At 38.0% G+C, this 26,223-nt stretch overlaps 2 protein-coding genes across 11 annotated transcripts in view; one reads left to right on the top strand and one right to left on the bottom strand.

Moving 5' to 3' along the window:
- BTBD10 (BTB domain containing 10) overlaps window positions 1–19,177 on the top strand; it is a 29,168-nt gene extending 9,991 nt beyond the window's left edge. For all 4 annotated transcript variants that reach the window (XM_067296157.1, XM_067296155.1, XM_067296156.1 and 1 more), the window contains 7 exons: window positions 10,816–11,009; window positions 11,701–11,986; window positions 13,718–13,820; window positions 14,586–14,706; window positions 15,634–15,831; window positions 17,215–17,325; window positions 18,055–19,177. In XM_067296157.1, coding sequence (XP_067152258.1) covers window positions 10,856–11,009; window positions 11,701–11,986; window positions 13,718–13,820; window positions 14,586–14,706; window positions 15,634–15,831; window positions 17,215–17,325; window positions 18,055–18,365 — 1,284 coding nt within the window. In that variant the 5' untranslated portion in view covers window positions 10,816–10,855 and the 3' untranslated portion in view covers window positions 18,366–19,177. The remainder of the gene's footprint in view (window positions 1–10,815; window positions 11,010–11,700; window positions 11,987–13,717; window positions 13,821–14,585; window positions 14,707–15,633; window positions 15,832–17,214; window positions 17,326–18,054) is intronic.
- Window positions 19,178–19,524: 347 nt separating this feature from the next.
- The window catches only part of BMAL1 (basic helix-loop-helix ARNT like 1), a 55,222-nt gene continuing 48,523 nt past the window's right edge, over window positions 19,525–26,223 (bottom strand). For all 7 annotated transcript variants that reach the window (XM_067296152.1, XM_067296150.1, XM_067296153.1 and 4 more), the window contains 4 exons: window positions 24,557–24,665; window positions 22,687–22,780; window positions 20,867–20,969; window positions 19,525–20,232 (listed from right to left, as the gene is read on the bottom strand). In XM_067296152.1, the coding sequence (XP_067152253.1) occupies window positions 20,072–20,232; window positions 20,867–20,969; window positions 22,687–22,780; window positions 24,557–24,665 (467 nt within the window). In that variant the 3' untranslated portion in view covers window positions 19,525–20,071. The remainder of the gene's footprint in view (window positions 20,233–20,866; window positions 20,970–22,686; window positions 22,781–24,556; window positions 24,666–26,223) is intronic.

The raw sequence follows: 26,223 nt of genomic DNA, 5'->3' as shown, positions 1-26,223 counted from the left end.
GTTTTTTTTGTTTGTTTGTCTTTGTTTTGTTTCAGATAATGTAGACACATTTTTGGAAAGCTTTGTGAATGAGAATCCAGCTAATAATTTGAGGTCATAATAGAGTAATGAATAGATTAAGGAAAAATGTTTTGTAATCTTGTTCCTTTAAGATACTTCATTACTTCAAAGAATAAAATTATTGGAAAATAGTGCACTTTATTCAAAAGTCTGAACTAAATAATTTGGTTTTGGGTGGCTGAATATAGGCATATTAATATTGCTTCTGACTTAATTGACACTTTTTCTCAAGAGAAATGAAAATCTGTGTGAAAACTGCAGGGTTAGAAAAATGCTTTGGGGGGCCTAAATTTTAAGGGTAGAACTTGAACAGAACTGCTTTCTCTTAAGGTTTGAGCATTGCAGTCTTATTTGTCCTGCACTTTCAAAATATGCCCTATTATTATAAGAGAAAATAGGTTTGCAAAATATAATAGTGAAATCAGTACTTTATAATTCATCTCAACAAGGGAGTAAAATTTAAGACTGATGGTTAGTCTGTCACTTCTTGATGCTCTGGAGTGCTTAATCCACCAGCCTTAACATTCTTAATATAGTTTTTTTAACTTGCTAGGCTCATAGAAAGCATAATCTAGGACTGTGAGCCATCCAGCTGTGTGCAAGGTTTATGTGGCAGCAAGGACAGCTATAGAATCCTGTTCCCTTCAATGTGCTACTGTGCTAAGGACTTGTGGCAAAACTATCTAAGGTATTTGTATTAAACAGTTATACAGGTTATCTTTCTAGTTTTGAGGATATCAGCCCCAATTTTCGAAACCTCTGGCAAGTTGTACTATTGTTTTCTCACCTCTTTTTTCTTCAGTGTTCTGAGATGGGCAATGTAACAGAGCTCTGAATAAACAGAAGGGAGAGATGCAGAAAATGAGGACTAAAAACGTAATCCAGATGATCCCCACTATGAATCTAAAGAGCCTGATGGGATGAAATTGTTTAATCTTAAAGCTGGCTATAACTAATGATACAAACAGTCCTGTTTGTCAAAGCTATTATGGAAGTCATTGAGATGCTTTTTATTTAAGTATCTGATTAAGACAGAAGACAACTTTTGGGAATCAAATGTTGACTACAGGGTGACTAAGGTTCAAAGAAATAGTCTCTGAATTAACGTTTGCTTTAGTAAGTATTGCTGTTATGTATTTCCCATTTAATTTTTCATTGCTTATTAGCTTCCCACGTGTAGCTTCTCTATAGTGCTGTAGTTTTTGTTTGTTGTTGTTGGAAGACTTTCATTCTAATTTTGTTGCACTAAGTGCTTTCTCTGAAGTTGTGGTGAAGAATTTTTTGGCTTAAACTTGCCTCTTATAATTTGTTCTGGATTTCTCCATGCCTGTTCTAGAGTCTCATTTGATAGTTCCTTGTTTGTTCATTCTGTTTAGCCGATGTTAGATTCAAAATCCTTTCTGCCCTACTGCATTAATGAACAAAATGCATCTGTGCCTTGATTCTGTTTTCATGACTTTTGAGTCTTTGAAAATCTTGAACCTTTTTGAAAAGTTTCCCACAGATGACAAGTTATTGTGTAGATGCTGAAGATTAAGATTTTTTCTAATATTGTGTGCTGGGAGGATGCATTTATGGGTCATGAATTGAAGTTCTGCTTGCCTCAGTGTTTTTAAGCACATGAAGCATCCCTGCAAGACTCCCTTCCTTATCCCTATAATGATAGCAGAACGTATAACCTGTCTTCCAGTGCAGGAAGAATTTTTTTTCTCCTCTTGTAAATTGGGTTTCTGCAATTGAACATTTTATAGAGTGGGACAGGCCTGCACAGTACGTGACACTAAAGCAATTAGGCCTGTTATCACCAGTCATAGCTCGTGAAAAAGCTGCCATGCATCTTCTACTTTATGGTAACTGCAAACATACCTGCTCTTAATTGCAACCTGGTACTGATAAATCAAGATCTCTTTATTTAGCTTTTTATTTGCACCATCATATAAAAACCTTGGGAGAAGCTGAGATGGACTGGGAGGAAGTGTTCTTGGAATCTAGAAAAATGGGTTGCAATCAAGGTCGTGATTTTCAGAAATTTGTCTACTAGTCTCTTGTAAGGTACCTAAGGTAGAGTGGTCTTAAACAGTGGTGTTTTTAAGTGTGTGGGTTTTCTGTTTTTTTTTTGTTTGTTTGTTTGTTTTTTCCTTCTGAGAAGGCAGCTTGCAAACATTGCTGAAAAGGAAAACTTGGTGGCCTTCTGTGCAGAAGGTCTGACTAAATTCTCTTGAACTTCTCCAGCACACAAATGATGCTCTCTAAATACCTTCAGATGTTAATTTTAGTGGACTTCAAAGTCATGCAGAGCTTGATCAGACCCTGTCTTTTAATTAAGTCACTAAGCACTAAAGAAATGAAACTCATGCTCAGATACATCCCTAGAACTTTTAAGGACAGCTGTCCTCTGCAATTGTTGTCTGATCCTTTCTGCTCTGAGAGCAGAAACTAATGGCTAGATTCAGGTTCAGTAAGTGTTTGGGCTTGATTCTTTTGAATTTGAACTTCTGAAGCTGATTTTTTTTTAATAGGTGGAGGGACTTCCCAAGAAGAAATTTTTTCTACCTCTTTGAAACTTTGATTTTTGTGTAATGGCTCTCTTTGAAAATGGAGGAGGAATTGCTGGTATATAAATAAAGGCAACCAGTATCCTTGTATGGAGATCATGTATTTGGGTAGTTTGACAGAAGAGGTGGGGTTTGAATGTAAATCTACCTAAAGATTAACTCTTTGCTCCTTGAAAAATACCTTTGGCAACTGAAGACTTGCAGGATTTTTTTTATTGTTTCCTTCCTGAAATGGAACAGAATTACTAAGAAATGTATTACAGCTGAGAGGACCTGCTGAAATGCAAAATTATGTGGTTAAGAATTTCAGAGCTTCAGAGCAGAATTTCACCAAAACTGCCATGCCGAGCTGAAGGAAAATCCTGTAGTACTCCCCAGTTTAAGCAGAGGGAAAGAATACTTTCTAAGGGCCTTTTTATTGGAGATTTTGCAGCCTAAGTAAAGCAGGGCTGCTGGACTGTGCCTTTACAAGATCTTGGCAGATGCATGTCCTAGCCTGACAGGTAGCTGTGTGGGAATTTGGAGCTAGGCTATCCAAGGCGCATACTTTCTACCTGAAATTGGAGCAAAGGAGAACAAAGCGTGCTAATTCTGCTATGGAGAAAAGACTCCGTATAGTGAATCGGTGCTGAAAGAACCTGGCTACAGTTGTACTTTTTCTTGCTGCTGTTTGACTCTTCTATTAATAAATAAATAAATAAATGTTTGAGGCAGACAGCTTTTTATCATACTTCTTGTAGGGTGGCTTCCATGGCTTATCTTGGAGCGAACAAAAGGCATATAAAGATTGTGATGGTTGTTCCGGTAGAATAGGGGGTGGGGTGTAGGGAGGGTTGTGTGAGCCCCCACAAAACCCTAAAACAGGAGGAAATTCACTGGCTCAGGTAACTGAAATTGTGTGAGCAGAAATTCTCCTTCAGTGTCTAAAGAACTGATTCCTCCGTCTGGAATGCTGGTGCTCTCCTGCCTTTCTAATCAGAAGTTTCTTTCTTTTCTTGATGACTTCTTTGTAACAGCAGGCCTTTTCTGAACAACCTCCCTTTATTCCTTCAACTTTCATATTTCCATTTTCACTCTACTGCTTCTCACATCTTGATTTTTATCTATTATGATACCTAACCTACTTTTCAACTATTCCTCCAATGCATTGAGACTCTTTTAACAGCCTACAGACATTTTAAAAAGAATCATTTTAAAAATGCTGTAGCATAATATTTATTTATCCTTCTCCAAAGGGGAAAAAGAACCTTAGAGGAGTTTATCCGGATAGAAACAGTAATCTGCTGTGTTGCTTTTACTCTATTTGTGCTCAGCAGACTTGACTTGTTATCAAGCATTTGATGACCTATGGATGTGAAGATGTGATGTATCAGGAGTTGGTGAACTACATTTAGGTTGTCACCAAGTGTAGTACATTTTACCTCTAAAGGTGTGCATGCTTTTGTCTAGCATAGGCTTGCTGGAAAAGGGATGTTTTTAGTCCAAAAATGGAGGCTGTGCTGTCTCATTCTCAAAAGGCTATTGCCGTACCCGCTTATGAACTTAGCGAAAGGTGAATTCATATTAAATATTGATTCTGGGAGACTTTACAGTAACAGATTAAATGTCCCCCGAAACTTGCATGGATTTGAATGTCTATAAAAGCAAATGAGATGTGTGACAAGGGACAGTTAGCAATACCCTTTTCAGATGCGGTGTTTGTGTGCAGAAATCCGACAAGCTGGCAGGACTAGAAATAGCTCCGCAGATGGTACTTGGCAGCGTAGCGAGCAGCTCTCCTCTCGCACGCTCCTCGCCCTGCCTGTCAGTCGCGGTACCCAATGGCTGCCTAGAGATGGGGGAACGGCAAGTATGAATTCAGCTCACAGGAGGCTGCGAGGTCAGACGTCAGGACTGCACTACGCATGGCTGAGTCAGTGACTGAGAGAAAATGAATTGAATTAATATCTAGAGGGGTTTGCGTCTTTGAACACTTAATGGACTGTATAGCTACAATCCTCTTATCCTTGAGGGGGAAGATGATAGAGGAAAAAGTAAGGCTGGCTGATGGTGCAGTGAACTACTGATGAGATGATGGAAATATCAAATATGCTGAACTTAAGTAATGCCAAAGGATGCTGATCTGGCTTCCAAAGCTGCCTTCTTGGAAGGAACAGAATTCCTTTGTGCTCTGATTTCAAAATTATTTCCATGCTTTTGTGTTTCTTCCCTGATAGATACAAGAGGAAGGTGCGTATCTGTTAACAGGAATAATCTGTGGACAGTATTTAGGAGAAGAATGAGTAAAAGGAGAAGTACTGTCCTTTGTGTATCCTGGTCAATTGAAATGTCCGCTGACAAAGAGCAGGCTTCAGGGGGAGGAAGAAGGGCATAAGCATTCTCATTGTGTTAAGTCATAGTAGCATGAGCGGAGTGGATTTTTTTTTTTTTTTTTTTTAAGCCTCACAGAAATGCTGCTGTAACTTAGTGTGTATCTTTAAGGTTCTATGTCCCTTTTATGCAAGTGCTGATTATGTGAATGCAAGTGTCCTAGGAAAGGACTGGATCTAAGTTTGTATGTTAAGAGGAGTTAGTTAATAAAAGTTTAGAAGGTAAGGGGGGAAAAATGAATGAAAGTCTGTGTTAATATTTCATTGCTGTGTCCCTTGCATTTAGCTACGGTTTTATGGGTTTTTTTTTTCCCTGACAATAAGTGTATTGGTTTACCACCATAATTCTGTGCAGATAAGAGGCAGTTTTGTAAAACAAGTATGTTAATTGGCAGTGTTAAGTAAGATGTACATGAACTTTATGTATTGGAATACATGACAATTGTTTTGGTGGCAGAATTAATTCAGTTTAATGACTTCTTTTAATCATTAGTAATATATTCAAAGCAATATGTTGTTTTGTATAAAGACAAAGGGAAACCCTCAACAGATGACTCAAAAGCATCATTAAATTGCTTTTATGGTGTTTCTTCTTTAAAAAAAAAAAAAAAAACCCTCTTGCCTGACTGCAGAAATACAAAGCATACCAGTATGACAAGCCTGCCATTTTGATGGTACTCTTCCTCCTTTACTTTATAGTAAGCAGTTTTGCTTAAATAAAGCTTTGAGCTTATTTGGTTTTGCTTGTGTGACAGATGCTTTTAAAGAAAATGCCTCTTTTCTCTTTTTGCAAAAGCAGAGCTTCCTTTAGCAGCAGTTGAGGAAGAAAATAAATTCTGTCACTTACTGACCCTAAAGGTCTTGCATGGGTGCAGTGATAGTGTGCCAGTGTTCCTCTGGAGCCAGGAAAGAACAATATATTGAATTTATGGAGATTGTCTAAATACACCACTATTCATCTTTTTTCCTATAGGGAAAAAAGAGGATAAAGCAAGACACTCTTCTCTCTTTATAAACTTTTGAGTGTTAGCTAGTCTACCTTTTTATTTATTTTATTTTATTTTTTGGTCCAGCTTTAGTGAATGAGAAAGTGAGAGTGTGGATTTAAAATGTTTTTTTGCTTTTATAGTTCTAAATTAAACACAATGTTAAGCGCCCAGGAGAAGAATTTTGCTTATATGCTGCTTTTGTGTCTCAGTCATTGCCTATACCTTCACCAGTGCAATTTATAGCTGTTAATCATCAACTGGGAAATTAATTCAAAGCTCCAAATTGCAAATACTTCTTTTTAGAGTGAGTTAGTGATCGGAAACTATAATGACTTTTTTGGAGGCTTAAAGTAATGCGATGTGCTGAGAGCATCATTGATTGTTGTAGGCTGAAGTTACAGATTAATATAGTGCGACAGCCAGGTGCCGTGGAAGACCAGTGGCTTCCTGGCACTTTTAACTATCAGTAGTTTGCTGCTGTTTGAAAAAACACTGCTGTTTTATCTGGTCTGCGTAACGCTTTTGTAAGCCCTAGCACTTACTGACAGTTTCCCTGTTTTTGCAAGTAGGGCTGCTGTGCTTTTGTCGGGCACTTTGTCATCAGGGTAGGTGAGTTGCATTGACACAACTGCAGAACTCCCTGGGGGAGGCCAGTTTGGCTTATCCGCATCATTTTGGATCGTTTTGTAGTTAAGTCCCAATTTGGACAAAAGTTAAGCCTTGATGAACAAAATGCACTACAAAGTCTTTGCTAATAGCTTAAGAAATCATTAATTTAAACCTATGTTATAGGAGAGGGAGTGAATATTTTGGTCTAAGCTATTAATGAGTGAAATTAAATGACTCATAATAAGGCTTAGATTAGTGGTGTAAAGCAAAGGGTTTCTGCATTTCCTTCACCCCCCCCCTCCCCCCCCAAAAAAAACTTTGTTAGGAGGAAAAAAAGATATTATTAACAAGTACCTCTATCAAAAATTTAAATTCATTAAGTAGTTCTGGTGTCTTCATTTTCTCTGAACACTTGCAACTTTTTCTGAAGCCTCTTTACAGTAAAATCCAAGTCATAGCTCTTCTTTCATATGTAATATTGGCCACAGGTGTAGGATTGAGGCTCCTTTTCAGACCAACTTATACAGTAGCCCAGTAACACAGTTTTCAGAGTCAAATATTGCAGGGTAATGCCAGTAAATGTTTCTATTGACCTGCTAGGTCCCACCTCTCTTTGTATTTTCTCTTTGTTCAGGTTTAAACCCTTTTCAGTTTTAGTTGTCTTGCTTATTGTAAAACAGAGTTGCATTTCAGTAGTGGTATTTCGTCTGAGTACATATGCTACAGAACAAATGGAACTTCAGATTTGGTCAGGTATATATCCAACGGTTCAAAGAAATGCATTTACATTTTTTGTGCTTTGTGATTCAACAATGATGAGACTTAAGATTGACATTTTAAATGGCTGTAATTAAAATGAGGGAAGATTCGTGATTCAGATGGTGCTGTCTCAAGCCAGACTGCTTGAATTCTCAGATATCTTGCATTTTGTGTGTTGTTTTTCTGGCTAATAGGTAATGTGCCTATCTCGCAGCATTAACCTGTAGGAAGGTACAATGTAGAAGTAGAACAAATGAATGGTGTCTCCAGTTGCAATTTGAACAGCTCCTCTTTCAAATTATTTACTAATTTAGCTTCAGAAACAAATTGATTTTAATATTTAAAGTTCCTGTCCTCCTCCACCTGGAGGTCTCTGCCTCCTTAGCAGTGCTGCATGCTGAGCTACTAGTTCACGTGGCCCCGCTCCAAGGGGCTGGCTGCAGCTGGCCAGAGAAGGAAAGGTATTCTGCACGCGCCTATGCCCTCTTGTCCCCCACCTTGGTTGCTCCTTGTCCTTACCAAGGCAAAAGTAGCCCAGTTCCCATAGTGGGAAAAAGTAGCTGGAACATTAAGAGCTAAACACGCCTGGCATCTCTTCCGAAATGACTAAGGCTGATGCCAGCTGAGTCAGTGCAACTTCCTGTAGCACCTGTTTTTCTCTACTCCTATGAAGAGATTATTAACCAGGGCTCGCCCTCCTTCAGTGTGAACTCTGAATCACTGCTTAGAAGGTAATGTGGCTTTAGATAGTCTTCTGGTATCGAGAGTTGCATTTTAATTGGCTTCTTCTCCGTTAAAGGGTAATTCACGTCTGCTCTGCCAAAATATGTGATATGCTTGCAAATCCTTACAGAAGTTCCATTTCATTTTTTAGTACATTTTCTTTATTTAAAGAAACTAGAGTGCTTTGGTTATTGAGAAATAGGGAATCATAATTTTGATACTATGAAATAGGGCACCTGCAAAAACCATGGTTTCTCACTGCGTGGTTAAAAATATTACCTGGGGGTAGGATCAAAATGCTTCATTGACAGAGACCCGATCATGTGGTTTTATTAGGGTTTGCTGAGATAATTTGTCTCCAGACTGCTAGGTATGTGTTTGAGTACTCCTTTTTCCCCTCTCCTTGTGGGATGGTTATACCATGATGTGCAAATATAAAACAGTTAAGGGCAGATGAGATAGGATTTTTTTTTTTTTAAGTTTGTGACCTTTTTTTTTTTCTTAAGTTTAGCTGTTAGTATCATCTCTCTGATTATACTGGATGATATGCAGATGATGACTATCATCTGTAAGCAGGGCTCAAACTTTGGTTGCAAGTTAAGTTTTAATCATAGGCTGCAAACCATCACTTCCTCTAGTTCGTGGGCACATTTCATACCTATTAACATGGTTATCTTCTGTATGCATCAGTATATATATGTAAGAAAAGGTCAAAGTTTTTTCTGAATTGTTGATGTTCATGAAAGGGATGTTGAGGATCTCAATCTGGCAAATTTTTGTGGGTTTCGTTTTCATAATACAGAACATATCTCTTTATAATAGAGAAGTAAAACAAGTAAAGAGACATGTTAGCCATGCTGAAGTGTTACATATCTTTATACATTCAAAATAGCATTGGATGTTTTGTGGAGTATACTATTGCCTTTTAATGAGACTGGTTTAATTCTTGGACTGTAAGTCTGAGCACTTCCAGCCATAGGCAAGGCTTCTTGCAGTTGTTTTACTTTATTCAATAGATCTCTGGCTGACTTCACATCTAGAAGATGCATGTCTTATTGCAGCATACTTTCAGCTTGGCAGGAAACAGTATTGCAGTAGATTCTCTCTGCACCAAAATTCTGCTTTATCAGTTGTGAGCCTCTTCCCTCACCCAGCTGGGGTGGGCAGAAACTTGCATCCCTTAGCTGAGAGGCATATTTCTTATCCTTTGCGTGCTAATATCCATTTTGTGCCAATTTTAGCACCAATGTAAACTGTATCATAAGGTCTATAATAGCCTGTTTTGTTCTGATTTAAACTCCTCCTCTTGTATCAGTCACTGATACCTGAAGCTGAAACAGTGAAGCTAAAACATGTCATACTAGATGTTCACTTCTTAGAATAGCCTTGATTTAAAAAAAATTTTTTTTTTTCTTCTGAGCAAAACAGAGGACATTCTGTGCAACTTGCTTGTACAGTTCATGCTCTTAAAATTTGCTGTGCTGTTCCTATCTAGGCCATTATTCTTACATCTTTGTGCTCTTGAATCATATAGTATTCCTAGCAGACATTTTTAAGGTCTCTTGGGTAAGTTGTTGGATTCACAAGCTGTAAGCAAGTGGGTCATTGTGGCCCTGTTTCTTGGTCACAAACAAGTGGGAAATAATGATCCTTCTGTACCTGTCAGATCTTGTAGGTGTCCACACTTCCGTCTCAGTAATCTAGTACTTGGGGTTTTAAAAATGTTCTTTAGTTAACCTTTTACCTTGTAAATGAGGAGTGTTGTCATGCCTGTGCTCAAAAGGCAAGTAGCAAAGGACCTGATGTGGGAATTCCATGGGGATTCAAGCAGACAAATGCGTCTATGCTGTCCTCAGATACCTATTTTGAACAGTATAAAGACATAAGTATTTTTGCTCAAATTCGTTACTATAGCTTTTGAAGTTGATATTTAATTTTTAGTTTCTGAAAGTGCTGGACCTTGAACTAAGATGTCTTGTTGGTAGGTTTAATAATTAATTCCAAAATAAAATCAGTATCTTAAATTAAGAAATATAACATGACTTAATCTAAAAATGTCTAAAACTGTTGCATTAAATTTTGCTGGTTTAGAACAAATGACCAGCTTGTTACTGACAGTGTTGTAGGTCATAGCTTTAATGGTATAGCTAATATGTTTGCTCTCTGGGTTGTGATCTCTTACTATTGGCTCTTCTAAGAGGAACTGGAAATTAAAAAAAGAATGCACAGATGCAGACTCGACTGGTGCATCTCGATGCATTAACAAGCTTAAGGCTGACCTTTTTAAAGGGCAAGTTGCAATAAAAGCCAAGTGAGTACTGGAAGCCTATACTCTGAGAAAACCTGTTTTGGAAAACCTTTATTGGAAAAAATGACCCCTATCCCTTAATTTCTGGGTTTGATTAGAACACTTAACATCACATTAAGAGTCAGAGTAAAATGCTCGGTTGTATTTGGCTTACTGGTTCTGGAAGGGATTTCTGTGAATTCAGGTTCATGGGCAGGCTGATTAAGCAATGTTTCTGTAGATCACACAGAAATAAACAGGTATTTCTTGCTATCTAGCTATTTAATGTTCCAAATCATAGTTCATGTTTGTTAATATAAACATAAATAAAATAAAGAAAATGGAGGTGGATAATGTTCATCTTCAAACCATGTATGTGGAGCATAAATTGTAAATGCCTTTAAAATTTAAATGTACAATGTTTATGAAACTTTGAAATGCTGAACACTTATTTCTCTTTTTAGTACCTCATCTCGTATTGCTAAAGGACTAGACTGTACAAAAATGAGCCTTCATGGTGCTAGTGGTGGACATGAGAGATCGAGGGACAGACGAAGATCAAGTGACAGATCTCGTGACTCATCCCATGAAAGAGCAGAATCTCAGCTCACTCCATGCATCAGGAATGTTACTTCACCAACAAGACAATATCACTCTGGTGTGTTCAGAGTCTATAGCCTTTCAGGATTAAAAACTTACTATTTTGTTAAAAGGATAAAGTAAAAAGCATTCTTTTTGTTGATGGTGCAGGATACAGACTTCTAATGTGCTCTCTGACCTGGGAGTAACCTTTTTTGCCAGGTCGTCAATTTTTTTTCCTTCAGTCCGTAGGCTGTACTCTCATGTGATGTTCTTATTTCATTCAAATCACAAGAGCAATTAAATTCTTCTGAGAACAGAATTGACTAAATACTTCCCCTTACTTGACAGCGTTTAGTTTATATAGAAATACAGATCTAGAAAAAAAGCTTTTTTTTTTTTTTTTTTTTTTTTAAGCAAAAACTTGGGCAGTCGCTTTGACCTACAGCACTAAACACAGGATCTTTGATGCATAGCTCCTATATTATGCTGAGCCACTTTTTCAAAAATGGAATGCTAAGTTATTCTTGTAATGGCTTTGGGAAGACAAGGTGGCTTTGTCTAAGTAGTAGAAACTTTGGGATGTCCTATACAATTGTTAATTTTGTAGGGTTTTTTATTATTGTTATTAATAGAATATCTTTAATTGAGTTTGTCTGTAATTTATCAAGTTGCCACGTCTTGTTTCTGGAAAGAAATAAGTTGCGCAGAACTCATGTAAATCTTAATTTTGTTTCACATTTTTCTCCCTTCACCTCCTCCCCTACAAGATCGAGAAAAAGATCACAGTTCATCTCGACCAAGCAGCCCTCGTCCTCAGAAGACTTCCCCGAATGGTTCCGCTGTCAGCATGGGGAACAGCAGCAGAAACAGTAGCCAGTCAAGTTCAGATGGGAGCTGCAAGGCTGGTGGGGAAATGGTATTTGTGTATGAAAATGGAAAAGAGGGAGCTCGGAATGTGAGAACATCTGAACGAGTAACACTCATAGTGGACAACACTAGATTTGTTGTAGATCCTTCTATCTTTACTGCACAGCCTAATACAATGTTGGGCAGGTTTGTATCTTTTTTTTTAATCTCTGACTGTAGAAGAGAGTCATAAACACTTCATTTAAGAACTGTATTTAAATAGCTGTTGAACTTATCTTACTACAGCTGATCTGTTAATGTTTAATATTATCACTTTATAAAGGTCTTTAAAGTAAAAATCAGATACAAGTTCTTCTCTGTATTTGGCAGAGATGCCAGTAGATATCTATTACCTAGAGGCAAAAGAGTTCCTAAATAAATGAACATTTCGTGACATATTCGTTTCCTTCTATCTTTTTGAGCATTGCTTCTGTATTCAGTCTTCCCCATGCTATCTCCTGTTTTTAAAGCTAGCTGCTTTGTAAAACGGAGTAGTGAGTATAGCTAGTCTCTTTCAAACTAGCAAGGAGGAGAACCTTGAAGGAACTTTTTATTTTTGCATAATGGGCCTACCCTAACAACATTCAAGCTCAGCAAATTTGTCTTCTGAAATGCCTTTTGAACAAGGGAATGTCAAATGGAAGTGTGAAGCTATGTGGTGAAATAGTCTCCTTTTTCATGTTCACCCTCAGAGTAAGTGGTGCTGGGTAACGCACTAGATTTCTTTGTGTTGCTGAGTTATTCTGCCCTTGGGGATTGGTCCAAAGAACAACTTTATTTTATCTTCTGCTAATCCAAAAGTAGGTTAATAAAAATATGGAAATATTGCTCTAAAGTGCAAGTTATTTATAAACCCACTCTTCCCCAGTGCCAGTTCACAGGACACTGAGCAAGAACTGCTTAACTAGCATGTACTAGGAGGTAAAAGTAGCTCTAGTAGGAATGTATTGTTTGCCTTAAGCCTGTACCCTATTAGACTGCCACTTTCATAAATATTATATTCTTTCTTGGCTTAAAGTGGACAGAAAACTCGTCAAATCAGCAAGTGGAAAAAGTGAATTTGTTCTCCACTGTAAATGTGCACAGTACTCTGGCTGTATCTTTTTTTGGGTGGTGTGTATGAAAGCAAAGTTTTGCCATTGGGCAGGTTTGTGAAATAAAACATAAAGAGTAGATGGCAATATTTTGTAAGCATAGGGTGTAGTTGAGATACATTTCGAAGCTGTTCTTTTTTTTTCCTGGCAGTCTAACGGGATATTGTAGATACGATTTGAGACATGAAGAAAAGTTTAAGTTAAATCTGTTGTCTCCTTAGCCTAAATTTCCATGTGTCCTAACTGGAAAAAATAGGCTGCACATGCTGTGCTTATTTATGAGCATCTTCTATCAGAATGATATTTTAACTTTGAAATTAACTAAATTTTTTAAACTAAATTAAGTTTAGATGAGTTGTATCTATTTGAACACTTAAGCTGTGTTTCTCAAATTACCTCAAGTGTTTTTTAAATAATCAGAATTTCACAGAAGAAATTGTTTTTGTGCTGCATCCACCACACGAGTGCCAAAGGAAGTGTCTTCTGGGCTCCCGCCCAACTTCAGCACTGGCAGGAAATGGCCTGGTCTAACTCTTGTTTTGATCAAATAATATTGGTAGGTGAAGGCTGAAGAATAAAACTAGTCTTTCCTCAGTTACATTACCTTGCTTCCTATTTCCTAGTGGTGTTGCTAAACATTAACTGAACACTGTGCATACGTACGAGATGGGATAGGCTTTCCTTTCCTCTACCATTTCAGAACAACTTCTGACATTTTACTTCTCAGCTTTACAAAAAAATCATAATAAGGAATTCTAACTAAATTACTTATTTTCTTGGATAGGATGTTTGGATCAGGCAGAGAACATAACTTTACGCGTCCTAATGAAAAAGGAGAGTATGAAGTTGCTGAAGGAATTGGGTCCACTGTGTTTCGTGCTATTCTGGTGAGTTTTTATGGAGGAAAAAAGGTAGGGGGAAGTACTATTAGACCAAATACTATAGGTATTAAAAAATATGTAACTTCTTGCTTTAGCCTTACTTACATATCTGGACTTTGTGGATGGAATAAATACTGTTCTTTTGTACTGTTCTTTGAAGGAAGAAAAAAAAAACAACTTAGTATGAAAACACTCCTAGGTTTGTGGGTTTTTTTTTTAAGATGCGCATATGTTAGCCATAGAGACAGAACAGATGAAAATTTTGCTTCCCTGAAATCTGTTCACCTTCTCCTGTACATCTGCACACCCACCTAGTTCAGATGTGTTCGTCCTCTCTTGTACTGAAATTAGGTGAAGTACAGTACTTTAACTTACAGCAGGGAACAGGAGAAAAGCGAATTTCAGTCTGAGAAGAACATGGCCCCTTATACATTTCATATTTGCACAAAGAAGTAGAGCTGCTCTACTTTGTCGACAGAACCAGAATAACAAAAGCTGGGTGATGTACAGATAAAAGATAGTATACATGCACAAAAATGATCAATACTAATAGCTGTCATTTAAATAGCAATTTTAACCAGAGCTCACTGCTCTGAAAGCAGCTACTTCAGAAACTTGTTTGAGAACAATAATATTCAAAAAGTTTAACACATACTTTGCTCTCTTAGGTTTTAGGGGAGCTGATTGTGGAGAGAGTCTTATAAACAATTAAATGTTTGTCAGTGAATATTTTAGAGTGCATTGTGCTTCTTGTTTACGGCATTACTGTAGGATTACTACAAGACTGGAGTGATACGCTGTCCTGATGGGATATCTATTCCTGAACTGAGAGAAGCATGTGACTATCTCTGTATCTCCTTTGAGTATAGTACTATTAAATGCAGAGATCTCAGTAAGTATGGAATTTCTTAAAGTATGTGAAAGATAGTATTTGAGATAATGAAATGAAACAGCAGGAGCATGCATTTCCCTGCTGTACTCAGCTCTGAAGAATACTTAAAATCTATTGATGTATTTGCAGTACAGATACCACGAACATTAAGTGGTATTTTTGCAGAAGAGGGGGAGGATAATTTATTCTACTCACTTAAGAGAAATAAGCTATGTTGCTAGCAAAAGCAGTACAGCTGTGCTGGTGCGTCACTTCCAAGTGTGTAGCATCTCTCCAACTCTTTCCTTCCCTGAACGCAGCCAAAGCTTTTGCCAGAGTTTTAAAATGACCTGGCCTATGTCTCGGATCCTGTTGTCTCCTGACTTTTGTGCAGTTCAGTGCGGTGCCTGCCTAGCAAGCCAATCTGTGCGAGTCCAGCTGTGAGCTTGGTGCAGGGGCCAGTGTGTGCCTCTACCAGCCGGGCTGTGATGTGCTGTTGCCTCGTAGTGTGTCGCCTGCTGAGTCACGCTGTCTGTTCGCTTTGTCCTTAGCAGAAGGTTTTAGCAGCTGATACTGTGAAGGTTTTGAGAGGCTTTGTTTTTAAGCTGCTGCTTTCTTTTAGGAAGCTTGAGAGGAGTCTGGCACACAATTACCAAATGTTTAGCAGTGGTAAAACATTCAGGAGATCTACTCAGTGTTGCTGAAGTCACTACACTGTCTACCCAACAGAATGTTAGTATCTGCAGGACAGTCCTATCAGTTTGAACTGCTGATGTGGTTCTGGTAAACATCTGAAAAAGTTCTGGTCTTATGCAAACTAATAAGCTAAAAATATATTTACAGCTGTCTGCTGTAAATAATACAAAATAAAGAGAACTGCTGTGTTTCTTTTGCTTTCATTTCTTTACCAGATTTCAAATATGCCTATGCTTCTAAACTTTATTTCAGGTGCTCTCATGCATGAATTGTCAAATGATGGTGCTCGCAAACAGTTTGAGTTCTACCTAGAAGAAATGATTCTCCCATTGATGGTAGCCAGTGCTCAAAGTGGTGAAAGAGAATGCCATATTGTTGTGCTGACAGATGATGATGTGGTTGACTGGGATGAAGAGTATCCTCCACAAATGGGAGAGGAATATTCACAAAGTAAGCTTATTTTCATGGTTTTCACTGAGCCACACTATGGCAAAGGTAGTAGTAAACATGCTGCTTTAACTTATTCATGAGCACTGTTAGTGAAGTCTTTACAACATCCCTAATACTTCACAAAACCTTAGTTTTGGTAGTTTGCTTAATCTTTTGCTTCATTTAAGCATCTGTTGCATGTTACATTCAAATCTTAGGTTGAAAAGAGGAACTAATCTTTATTTTTAAGGCATTGTTAGTCAATGGAGGGGAGAGGAAGGAAATACTTTCTGAAAGAGCTTGACAAGAAAAGTTGGATAGGAGTCCTGTTTACTGCGGGAGAGCAACCAGAGCTTTGAAACAGAACATGAGTGTCTGCTAATATTTTGGAAGTGTAATAGCTTGGTCTATAGATGAGTTAAAGTACCTGTTAATGGAGTGCCCTTCCCTGAACATGTGTTATCCTTGTAGCTGGAAACGTCTCTCCAATGTGAAAACTTGAATTTCAGGATTTTGAGGGGGGAGGTGGGAGCTTGAGATGCTCTTTGTACTCCAGTAGCATAAAATCCTCTTAAAAGTTTCCCGGGGGAGATGGGGCAGGGGTTCTGCTAGATTTTTGAAGGATTCTAACCTACAGTTATACAGCTGTCCCTCTGAGCGGAGAGATGTAAATACAGATCAAATGTGGCTGTTCTAACATGGTGTAACACAGCTGGCTCAGGTTTCTCAGACCTTCATGTCTCAAATGTGAATTAAAAATTCCTCATACCCTAAGTAATTAGCCAGGCACATACTTGCCTTTTTAAGTTTAATACTTTTCTTACAAGATTAATGGCCCCAATCCCTTCCTTTCAGGTGCTATCTCAACTAAATTTCATAGGATTCCCTCTTGCTCTGCTTCATGTGTCTGGGTTTTCTGAAACTGATTTGTCCAGGAACTCAGATCTCTCTTAAGCAGTGCTAGGCAGAACGGGGAGGTTTCTGAGTGTCTGCAGAAATTCAGTCGGGGGAGTTGAGGGGTGTGTGTGTGTGTGTGTGTGTGTGTGTGTGTGGAGCTGAGGTGGGGAGTATTTCATGTGGTTTGCTCTGTGAATTGTCCTGTTAGATTTTTGAACAGTTTAGAATGTAAGTGTACAAAAAAGATGAGACTGATTTAAAAAAAAAAAAAACACCTGTACAGCCGACCAGCTTCACAGTGCCTTCAGCCATTTCTCTCCGATTTCTGTCTTGGATATTCTGAGAGGTTCTTAAGTCTGTCTTTGTCTCTCTTCCTCTCCCCCTCTTTCTGAAATAAAAATACTTGATTAAAGCAAAACAGTAGAAACAAGATTATGAAATCTTTTTGTTGTAAGACTAGAAGTTTAATCTTTGAATACAATTTTTCTCATTAAAATGTATTTTTAGTTATTTACAGCACAAAGTTGTATAGATTCTTCAAATACATTGAAAATCGAGATGTGGCCAAATCGGTTCTGAAGGAAAGGGGGCTCAAGAAGATCCGATTGGGCATTGAAGGTAAGAAAAACTTTGCTTACAAACTGACTCTTTGGGAAAGAGCTCCGCTGCACTTCACTACTTTATGATCATCTTCACAGTTGAAGAAATCGGGGCTGATACTGTGTATCATAGTGAGGCTAGATGATACAATGGCGAGAGGGGGGAATGGTACCCAATAAGCAACTGGTCCTGCTAGAAAACCTGTTTACAGGCTCATGGCTGGTCTACAAAATTTATCTAGCTGCTTAGACTGTTTGTAGAGTAAGTTAGGCTGGGAGGAAGGAGAGATGGAAGAGAGCACTAGGATCTTCCTTGGAAACTTAAATCACAGATCAGAGCAATGCTGCTCTCTACTTCTGAGGTCTCACGTCCTGCCTTCCAGATCATAGTGTTATAAAAAGATTGATGCTTTGGTTTAAGGAAGAAGCAACTAGCTTTGCCTGTAAAGTTTGGAAGAGGCTTCTCACTAAAATATATGCTAAAAGCATAGTTATTATCTGTAGCATGTAACCTCTTTCTTAACAATTCTGTTGGTAGTTAAAACTTTTGACTGTGCATTTTCCTACCTTAGCTAACATTAAGTAGAACACAATGGTGTCTGTTACCATTCAGGATGCTGATGGTGACAATTACTAATCGTCACTATGCCTTCATACATTGTCTTTTTGTTTAAAAAAAAAAAAAAAAAAAGCCTGAACTAATCAGTACAGGAAATGTTACCTTTTGCTATTATCTGCTGTTTCTTAGGTTACCCTACATACAAAGAGAAAGTGAAAAAGCGACCGGGTGGAAGGCCTGAGGTGATTTACAACTACGTCCAAAGACCATTTATTCGGATGTCATGGGAGAAGGAGGAAGGAAAGAGTCGGCATGTTGACTTTCAGTGTGTGAAAAGCAAATCTATTACAAATTTGGCAGCAGCGGCAGCAGATATACCCCAGGACCAGCTTGTGGTAATGCATCCTACCCCCCAAGTAGATGAGCTGGATATTCTGCCTATTCATCCTCCACCTAATAACAGTGAGATGGATACTGAGGGACAGAACCCAGCACTCTGATGTAGACTCATATTAAAACAAAAGCATGCTACTTTAAAGTGACTCTGTACTCAACTCATACTACACTGCAATTCCAGTTTTCTCCATTGTGTAACAGTGTTTAGGATATTGCAGTATGGACCTTTTAAAAGACCAAAGGGAGTATCTGATTGTTTTCTAAAGAGTACAGATGATAACATCCTGCGGTTACAGTTACATACATGTATTTGTTTACCAGTAGGTTTGTGACATTGGTTATTTGTATGCTGGACTGTCCTCACTCTAAGCCCATCAAAAACAATGGGATGTTGGTGGCTAGTGTACATTCAGTATTGTTACACATGGGCTAGAATGCAGAATTGGAACTGATAGTAGCACTTTATAAATGGTTGATAAATGGAATTTCAAGCCATTTTTTATAAATGTGTTGCACAATACTAACAAAGTGCTTCTATCAAAAGTGTTAACTGTAAATAGTTTTGCTCTGACTAGATTGACCCTTTTAAAGTTATTGTATATGGTTGAGCACAAAAATACTACTACTGGGTTTTTGGATTGAGGACATGATTCAATTACCCATTTAACATCTTGTTAAACTCAGAGTTCTTTGGTGAATTTTTTTCACTTGTTTGCAGCGTGAGCCATGTTCAAAAGTTGTGAACAACTGATAGGGGCTTTATCTTAAATTTTGCCTTACCTTAATCCGTTCACAAATATTTATTTACTAAATTTTTCATAAGTGTCATGAAATAGGAAAATGGAAAAGGTTCATTCTTCATTTATTAATGATTGTAAACAAGTTTTTCATTCAAATAAAATTTCCATTATTTTAATTGGTTTGAATTATTGTGAATAAGATTAAGTATACAGATGAATTTTAAAAGTAGCTGCTTTTCTTTCCTTATGGTGATTGGAGAACACTTATATTGTTACTTAATATTTTGGGTGGAAAAACAAGTATTGCTTAATATTAAAGAGAAATCAGTGGCACTACCAGACTACCTTAACTAGCCTTTCTCTTGCAAGTTTTTTTTTTTTTTTGTAGTTTAAGCTCAGAAACCAAGCAAGTAGTAGCTTCTCTAGAAATACACTTGCAGTATTTTGTCATTACAATGTATGTGAGGCATTGTTTTCTGCCCTTTTCCCCTCAAAGAAAGAAAAATGATAAATAGGCAACTACTTCTAGCATGCACCTTCAGCAGGGTTTTATCAAATTTATTTATCAAAGTAAATGCTCCATTTTAGAACAAGGGAAACATTTATTTTAAAAATATTTAACTGTCTAATACATTACACTTTAACAATATTTATAGTAAAGGATTCTTACAAGAAAGAATAAACAGCTTTATGGTACAATTAGTATAAGAAATATCCACATGGGGACTGTTTTGCAGTGTAAAAACACACCATACATCTGAAATGGTCATTTGCATATAAAAGCTACCACTGATGCCAGTGAGTTGCACAGTGATTTTAAAAAAATTCAAACAACAGAATCCAAAATATACAAGTAATGCAAACTATACACAGCTAACCAAATCCACACAAACACTGTAGCGGGTTATTCCACGTTGTCTGAAGTTACACATGGTAGGATGAGTGGCATTCTGATATGGCTTTTATGAAATTCATACATAAAAGCTTCTCCATCCAACAAGTTTCACAGACTGCAGAACTCCACCAATAAATGCACTTTGATATTTGGATGTTGAAGCAAGGTGCATCATTTACAAGGGCCATGGCAAATCACTGAAATCCACAGGGCCACCAAGACCTGCATCTGCTTCAAGAAGGCTCATTATTACGGCCATTGCTGCTTCATCATTGCTAGGGCTGCTTGATCCTTGATCGTTGTCAATCATATCAATGCCTATATGAGAGTTTTCCCCTGTAAGCATAAATACAGTAAGTCATCACAAGTCCAGATTTATTTCATGACTTATTTGCAATGATCACATGCCATATGACTTGAAGTAGAACAGCTGAACAGGCTGAACTATTCTGTGAGTATTAGCATGTCTGAGAGCCAGGTTGCCACAGTTTCAGGGATACTGTTGATACCTGGGAGTTAAGAGTACAAAGGTTAGGTCACTTCTCAGAAGTGACCAGTATACCTGATATGGACTGTCTTATGATGTGCTCTACTACAAGAATAATCTAGATTAATGCCTAGGAGTCAATTTAGCCTTTCTTATTGGCTATAGCTATTTAAAAGCATTCACAAGAAGTAGGTGAGGAGTTCACCTAATTCACACCTATTCAGCAAGACAAAACAGGCTTACAACCACTATTTTTTTTAAAATGACAATATAAAGCAACCTAGACAGATTGTCAGGCTACTCTTGTAGCCACTCTTTTAGGCAAACTTAAAGTGGTAAGTTAGTTATGAGCTTTATTGTTCAGCTAAATGCTACAGATGGTAAAAGCAAGCTACTGCTAAAAGCAATCATCTTGTTAGTCATCTGTACAGTTGTCATGTGTTTAGTTGATATCAAGGTAAGTTATTGTATGTCCTTGCTTACCAAGAATAGAGGAGTTGTCAGAATATGGGTAACCAGAGTTATCTTGGATTTGCCCAGACAGTAACCCAGCTGAAGGAATGTCTGAAGTGCCGCCATTCAAGATCTTAAAAGAGAAAACAGAAGCTATAAAGCAACATGTCATATGACAGTTTAAGATATTGTCTCATACCAGGATACCTTTTAATACAGTGAGGATGGACTTCCTGAAAAAACCCAGCATCTAAAGTCTAGTTAATGAGACTAGTTGTAAATTAAGATCTACTTCCTCTCTATTATGCCCATCAAGCAGATGCCAGATTGATAGCAGATCCCTTCCTTTGCAGTGGTGATACAAAGTCAGCACTACATGCTAAACTTCTAAAAGTAATTTCTGAAAAAATACTAGAAAGTGCTCATAAAGATGATGCAGAAATCTAACTCATCCACCTGCAAGTGATAGTAGTTAGAGCTAACTAGAGAACATGTGAATTTACAGATATGGTGCATGTAAAGGACTGTCAACTGAGCTCCTTCACATAGGAGGGGATCATACTCCTAAAACTGAAAAAGACTACATGAGCTGAGCACTGCTCCTGGATGCTACGTCTAACTGTTTTTGGTACAGAGCAGCACAGTGGCAGTGCGTACACCAAAGTACATGATTGTATAAAGAACATAGCAGGGACAATAAGCAGAAATTCCAGAATCTCTGAGATTCTTAAGCAGCAAGGAAATAGCTGAATTTGAACCATAGTCTTAATCACTCAGATGCGTGTATGCTGGAAAGCATAGGGTAAGTACTTCTGAGCTCCCTTTGAAGGCAGCATCAGTTGGAACTTGAGCTACAACTTACACGGTCCCTATGTAGAAGGCTTTTCAAGTTTGCTTTCTAAATAAGGATGAATATTGAGGGGGCACCATATTAGACATACCCAACTCACCATGTGCATTTTCCTTAATTCTGCTATGTTAACAGTAGCCCTTAATATATGCAGGTGCTGAATTATTGTAGGGCAGATGGAGCACAAATGACTATTCCTAGAATTACAACTCTTAACTTATTACAAGTTCAAGTTCTACTTCAAGTACAAAGTAAGCCACCAATAGAAGAAAATATTTAGTGTAAATGATATGTTCCAATGAAACAATTCTTATCTATAGCCATGTTAGTTTCTGGGGAAAAAAGCAAGTCTGTAGCAGGGTTTGAATGCACAAAATAAGAATTTGGGTAAATGCTCTTTTTGCCTTGAATATGACAACTATAAGCAGCAATTTGCTAGATCACTTAACCACTTGAACACTAATACTAGGTGCTTTTAAAGCGTTGATAACACTATATGAATGCTGCTCAAGCAGTCTTAGGACAAGGCATGGTGCATAGTACTGATTTAAAAAATAAACTGTCAGTGCACAGTGAAGCACCTAATTGTCACATTTTCTGCTGCAGCAGTATGGTAAAGCCATTGTAATTCATTAGACTTAATGTGAGTACGGTGAGTGCTCAAACAATAGCAATTCCAATGTTCACCAGTATGTGGTGGGAAAGAGTTTTTGGAGGATCAGGAGACATGAGGCGAGCTACTTACTTGCAGCTCAGTTAAAAAATAAAATTGGGGAAAACCTAGGAGTGGGCAGATTTCAAAAGCTGTCAGTGTTTAAGAACTACTGGTTTCTGCACTGTACGGACTGCTATAAAGGGATTTGGGCTACCAGAATGTTGTGATTTGCTGTCACAGACTCCTTCAGCCATGCAGAGTTCAACACCACATGTAATTTTATAAGCTTTATCTCACACTGCTTACCACTACTGTTGCAAGTCTGTTTGTAAAGCTTGTTCTTACCTTCTTGCCTCCTGGGGATGATGTATCAGGTGGTGGTGTGCTGGTAATATTCAGTGGACTTGAACCACAGCTAGAAGGCGATGATCCTCTTATCCTGTCATGGACAAAATAGGGAATGATTTTGCTAGTGATTGATTGGACTCAAGTGCCAGAGACTTGGAGTTTCAAATGCTGACCTTAGTATCAGGTGGCATAAGGTGTTTAAAAGCATGGAATTCACTGCTGTAGTTTCATCACCCTTTCACTGATACACAAGTTAGCAGCAGCAACATTTTAAATTGCAGCCAGATCATTTTAATTTGCAGCTAGATTAACAATAACAGTTTGTGTGTACATTGTCCAGCTTGCTCAGTCTGCAAGCTCTACCTCCTCCCACCTTTATTTGTTGCTGTGCAGCCTTCACAGAGCATCTGCAAGGAACAGATCCTGGGTATTTTTTAACCAAAAAGTTAATCTCAGTTTTGGGGTACTGATTCAATTTTTACCGGCTAAGAATTTGGCCTGCATCAGCCATACTAACCTAGACTCCTTCAGTGAGCTACTGCTACAGAAATACGCTAGACGTGATTTAATTAACTTATATTAAAAAACCCTCAAAGCAGCATTTTTCACTTTCATTTTCCTCAGCTTGATCAAATACCAATCTTTTAATAATGAATAATGTATTAACTGTAGAATCAACAAATCTCCAGACTAAATGGAGGAGGGATAGTTACAGAGAACAGTAATGGAAATGGGAATCTTATCCTTGGCAGAGTTCCCCTGGGAAAGCTGAACAGAAGGCAGCCTTGGAAAATAGTAACAGCTGCTGAAAGAGGACTGGAACTAACCCAGGGTCTTCAAATGAAAGGAAAGTATGGGGGGGGGGAAACTATACTACTTCATTCACTGCAGCTAATTAAGAGTTTTACAGCTACTAAAAGTGATGGGAAGTTTTAAAGTCTTGGTTCAACCTGCCTGTTGCTTAAAAGTATGTTTACAGACAGGAAAAATGTCAGTCCTTATTGTGATAGGTTTACTGTTTTTTTTGCCTAAGTATATAAGTAGTCTCTGGCCTGCAGCAGAAACAAAACTATGAGAGATGGGTCTGAAGTTTTTCCTGAACTGCAGTTCAGGACTGTTAATACCACTGAACATTTGCTAGATGGGACTGCTTTTATGGGCAGGGAACAGTTCCCAAGAGGAAACTTATGAAGAAAGGGGGATCCTTAGTCAGTAGAAATTAATAGTGACACCTCCTGAAAGTAGCTGCTCACACAGAAAGATGCGACACAGCTGTTTTGAGAACCACCTAGCTGTTACTACAGACCCTTACTGCAGGGTACCACATCACACTGTGTTTAAACTAGAGCTGTTTCCAGACAGACTGCCTCTGGGAAGACAGAGCTAGCTTAATCATTGTATCCTTGGTCAATAAGCTGTGTGAATACTCCTCAAGTTGGACTTACATTCTAAAAACTCTAAAAGCAAAGCAAACTGGATCACAGGAAAGCAAACATTTGGCAATTGTCAATAGTTTTGGCATTCAGAGGTTGTTCCACTTATACCCTTAAGTCATGGGAAAAGAAAAGCATGGAAAGGAATTTGGTTTTAGTTAGTTGCTCTTTTTATTTTCTGTTTCTGGTAAATAGATAATTATCACCATAAAAAAAAGTTTCAGTATTAGTCCTTTTAGAGTAGAAAACTGGAAGGCTGTAACTTTTTCATGCTTTCACTGTGCCTCAGACATTCAGTATAGATACCTGTAGCTGTCTACTTATAAAATACAATTGCATAATTCCACCTTCAGCTTGAAGAAAGACTTCCTTAATTTCCTTAAAAAAAAAAAAAGCCACTGATTTTGCTTTAACTTTATAGCATTTTCTCTCACCTGTGAATCTCCATGATTTCTTCAGCAATCATCCTCCCTATTTTACCTGCCCCAGCTCTTGTTCCACCTGGAATTCCAGGGACAGTAGGATGGGTCCTTTTGGGGCCACCTGAAACAAGTAGATATCTTAAGGTCAGATAAAAGCTTACGGCCCTTTTCCAAAAAAGCGCTTGCATTTAAGCATGAAAGGGTCCCCCAGCTTCTCAAAACTAAATGAATTGTAAATATATACAATTCCACTGACTGGTGAGTATCTTCAAATATATGGACTGCTCCATCTTGCAGTGGGCCAGGCTATGCTATACCTCTTAGACATACATCTATGCCACTAGGTATACATACTCTGACTCGGGTAAACATATTCTGACTCTTTTCAGAATCTGGCTCTTTCAAGCATCTGGTAGTATCTCTTGCCCAAATTTAGTAGAGAACAGCTTACTAGACCTGCTTTAATATGTGGCTGAATAGGCTCATCTCCAGACACACTTGTTCTTTGCGAAGAACTTACCAGCACAGACACAGTCAATATGGAATAAACTCAAGTTACCTGATGAACATAAATCAAACCCCTGCAGGTTACTGCAAATATCTCAGAAGTAAAGAAAAAGTGAGCTCTGAACCTTTAGAAGTTCACTGTTATTTTAATGTGATTTGGCACTTGCACAGTGCTTCAGGTTGTCTGGAAGGAGCTCAATATATTCCAAGGCACAACAAAGAAGGGATCGCCTACTGAAAGGGCAAGGAAGCCTCGTAGCATTGATTATACATAGTGAACATTTGTCTTGTTTTAGAAATTCATATTTAACAATAATAACCCTTGCAATCTTTATGGCTCAAATCCATCAGGAGGTGAGATAGCTCAGCACCTCCTAGAAGATCATCAAATCCTTAGCTGAGCCAAAACCACTTGAAATTAAACTTCACTCAATTTCTTTTCTGGGAACAAGAACTATCAGTATGACAATATTACACATGGCTGATTTCTTTTCAAAGGCTATGCTGTAGCATGAATAAGCTCATCCCATTTTAGAACAGTTTGTTCTATATTTCTTCATTCGTGAAAGCCCCAGACACGACTTCATTTCTGTAATTCTACATTCAATTACTAATCACCATACCTATATCTCAGCTTTTCTTCCTACCACACTGCCAACTGTCCATGCTTTGCCATCCTCCCTCCTTCATAGTTTCACTTACTGAACCTCATTTTTCAGAACAGAGATAGCTGAAAAGCCCAGCTTTTGCACTGATCTGCTAAGCATACTGTATACAATTTATGAGATAATTCCAGACATGCACAATATCCTGTAAAGGCAGAGTTGATAAAACTAACATCTAGTAAAGTAAATAGGGTCTCTAAAAGCAATGGCTCCCAACTTTTTGGAAAGAATCTCAGTGCTAATAACATCCCTTCTCCTCAATCCTTCATTCATAGCCTATCACTGCATCCGCCTACTCCTCCTCACTTCTACCCTGCTCCAGTAACACTTCATTATTAAATCAAGCTCTGCTCCATATTATGCTACACTCCATCAGTTATAAAAGATGTTTCAGTGATCTGCAGAAGCCATAACAAGCCCGTGGTAACTACTGGATTTCAGTCTTCATGTCTTGACAAAAAGTAGTCAAATAAAGGGGGAGTGATAAGGCGAACAGCCAAACTATGT

This window comes from Apteryx mantelli, chromosome 4 (genome assembly GCF_036417845.1).
Source record: "Apteryx mantelli isolate bAptMan1 chromosome 4, bAptMan1.hap1, whole genome shotgun sequence".
NCBI classification, from domain to species: domain Eukaryota; kingdom Metazoa; phylum Chordata; class Aves; order Apterygiformes; family Apterygidae; genus Apteryx; species Apteryx mantelli.
This window is presented reverse-complemented; position numbering and strand designations above follow the sequence as displayed.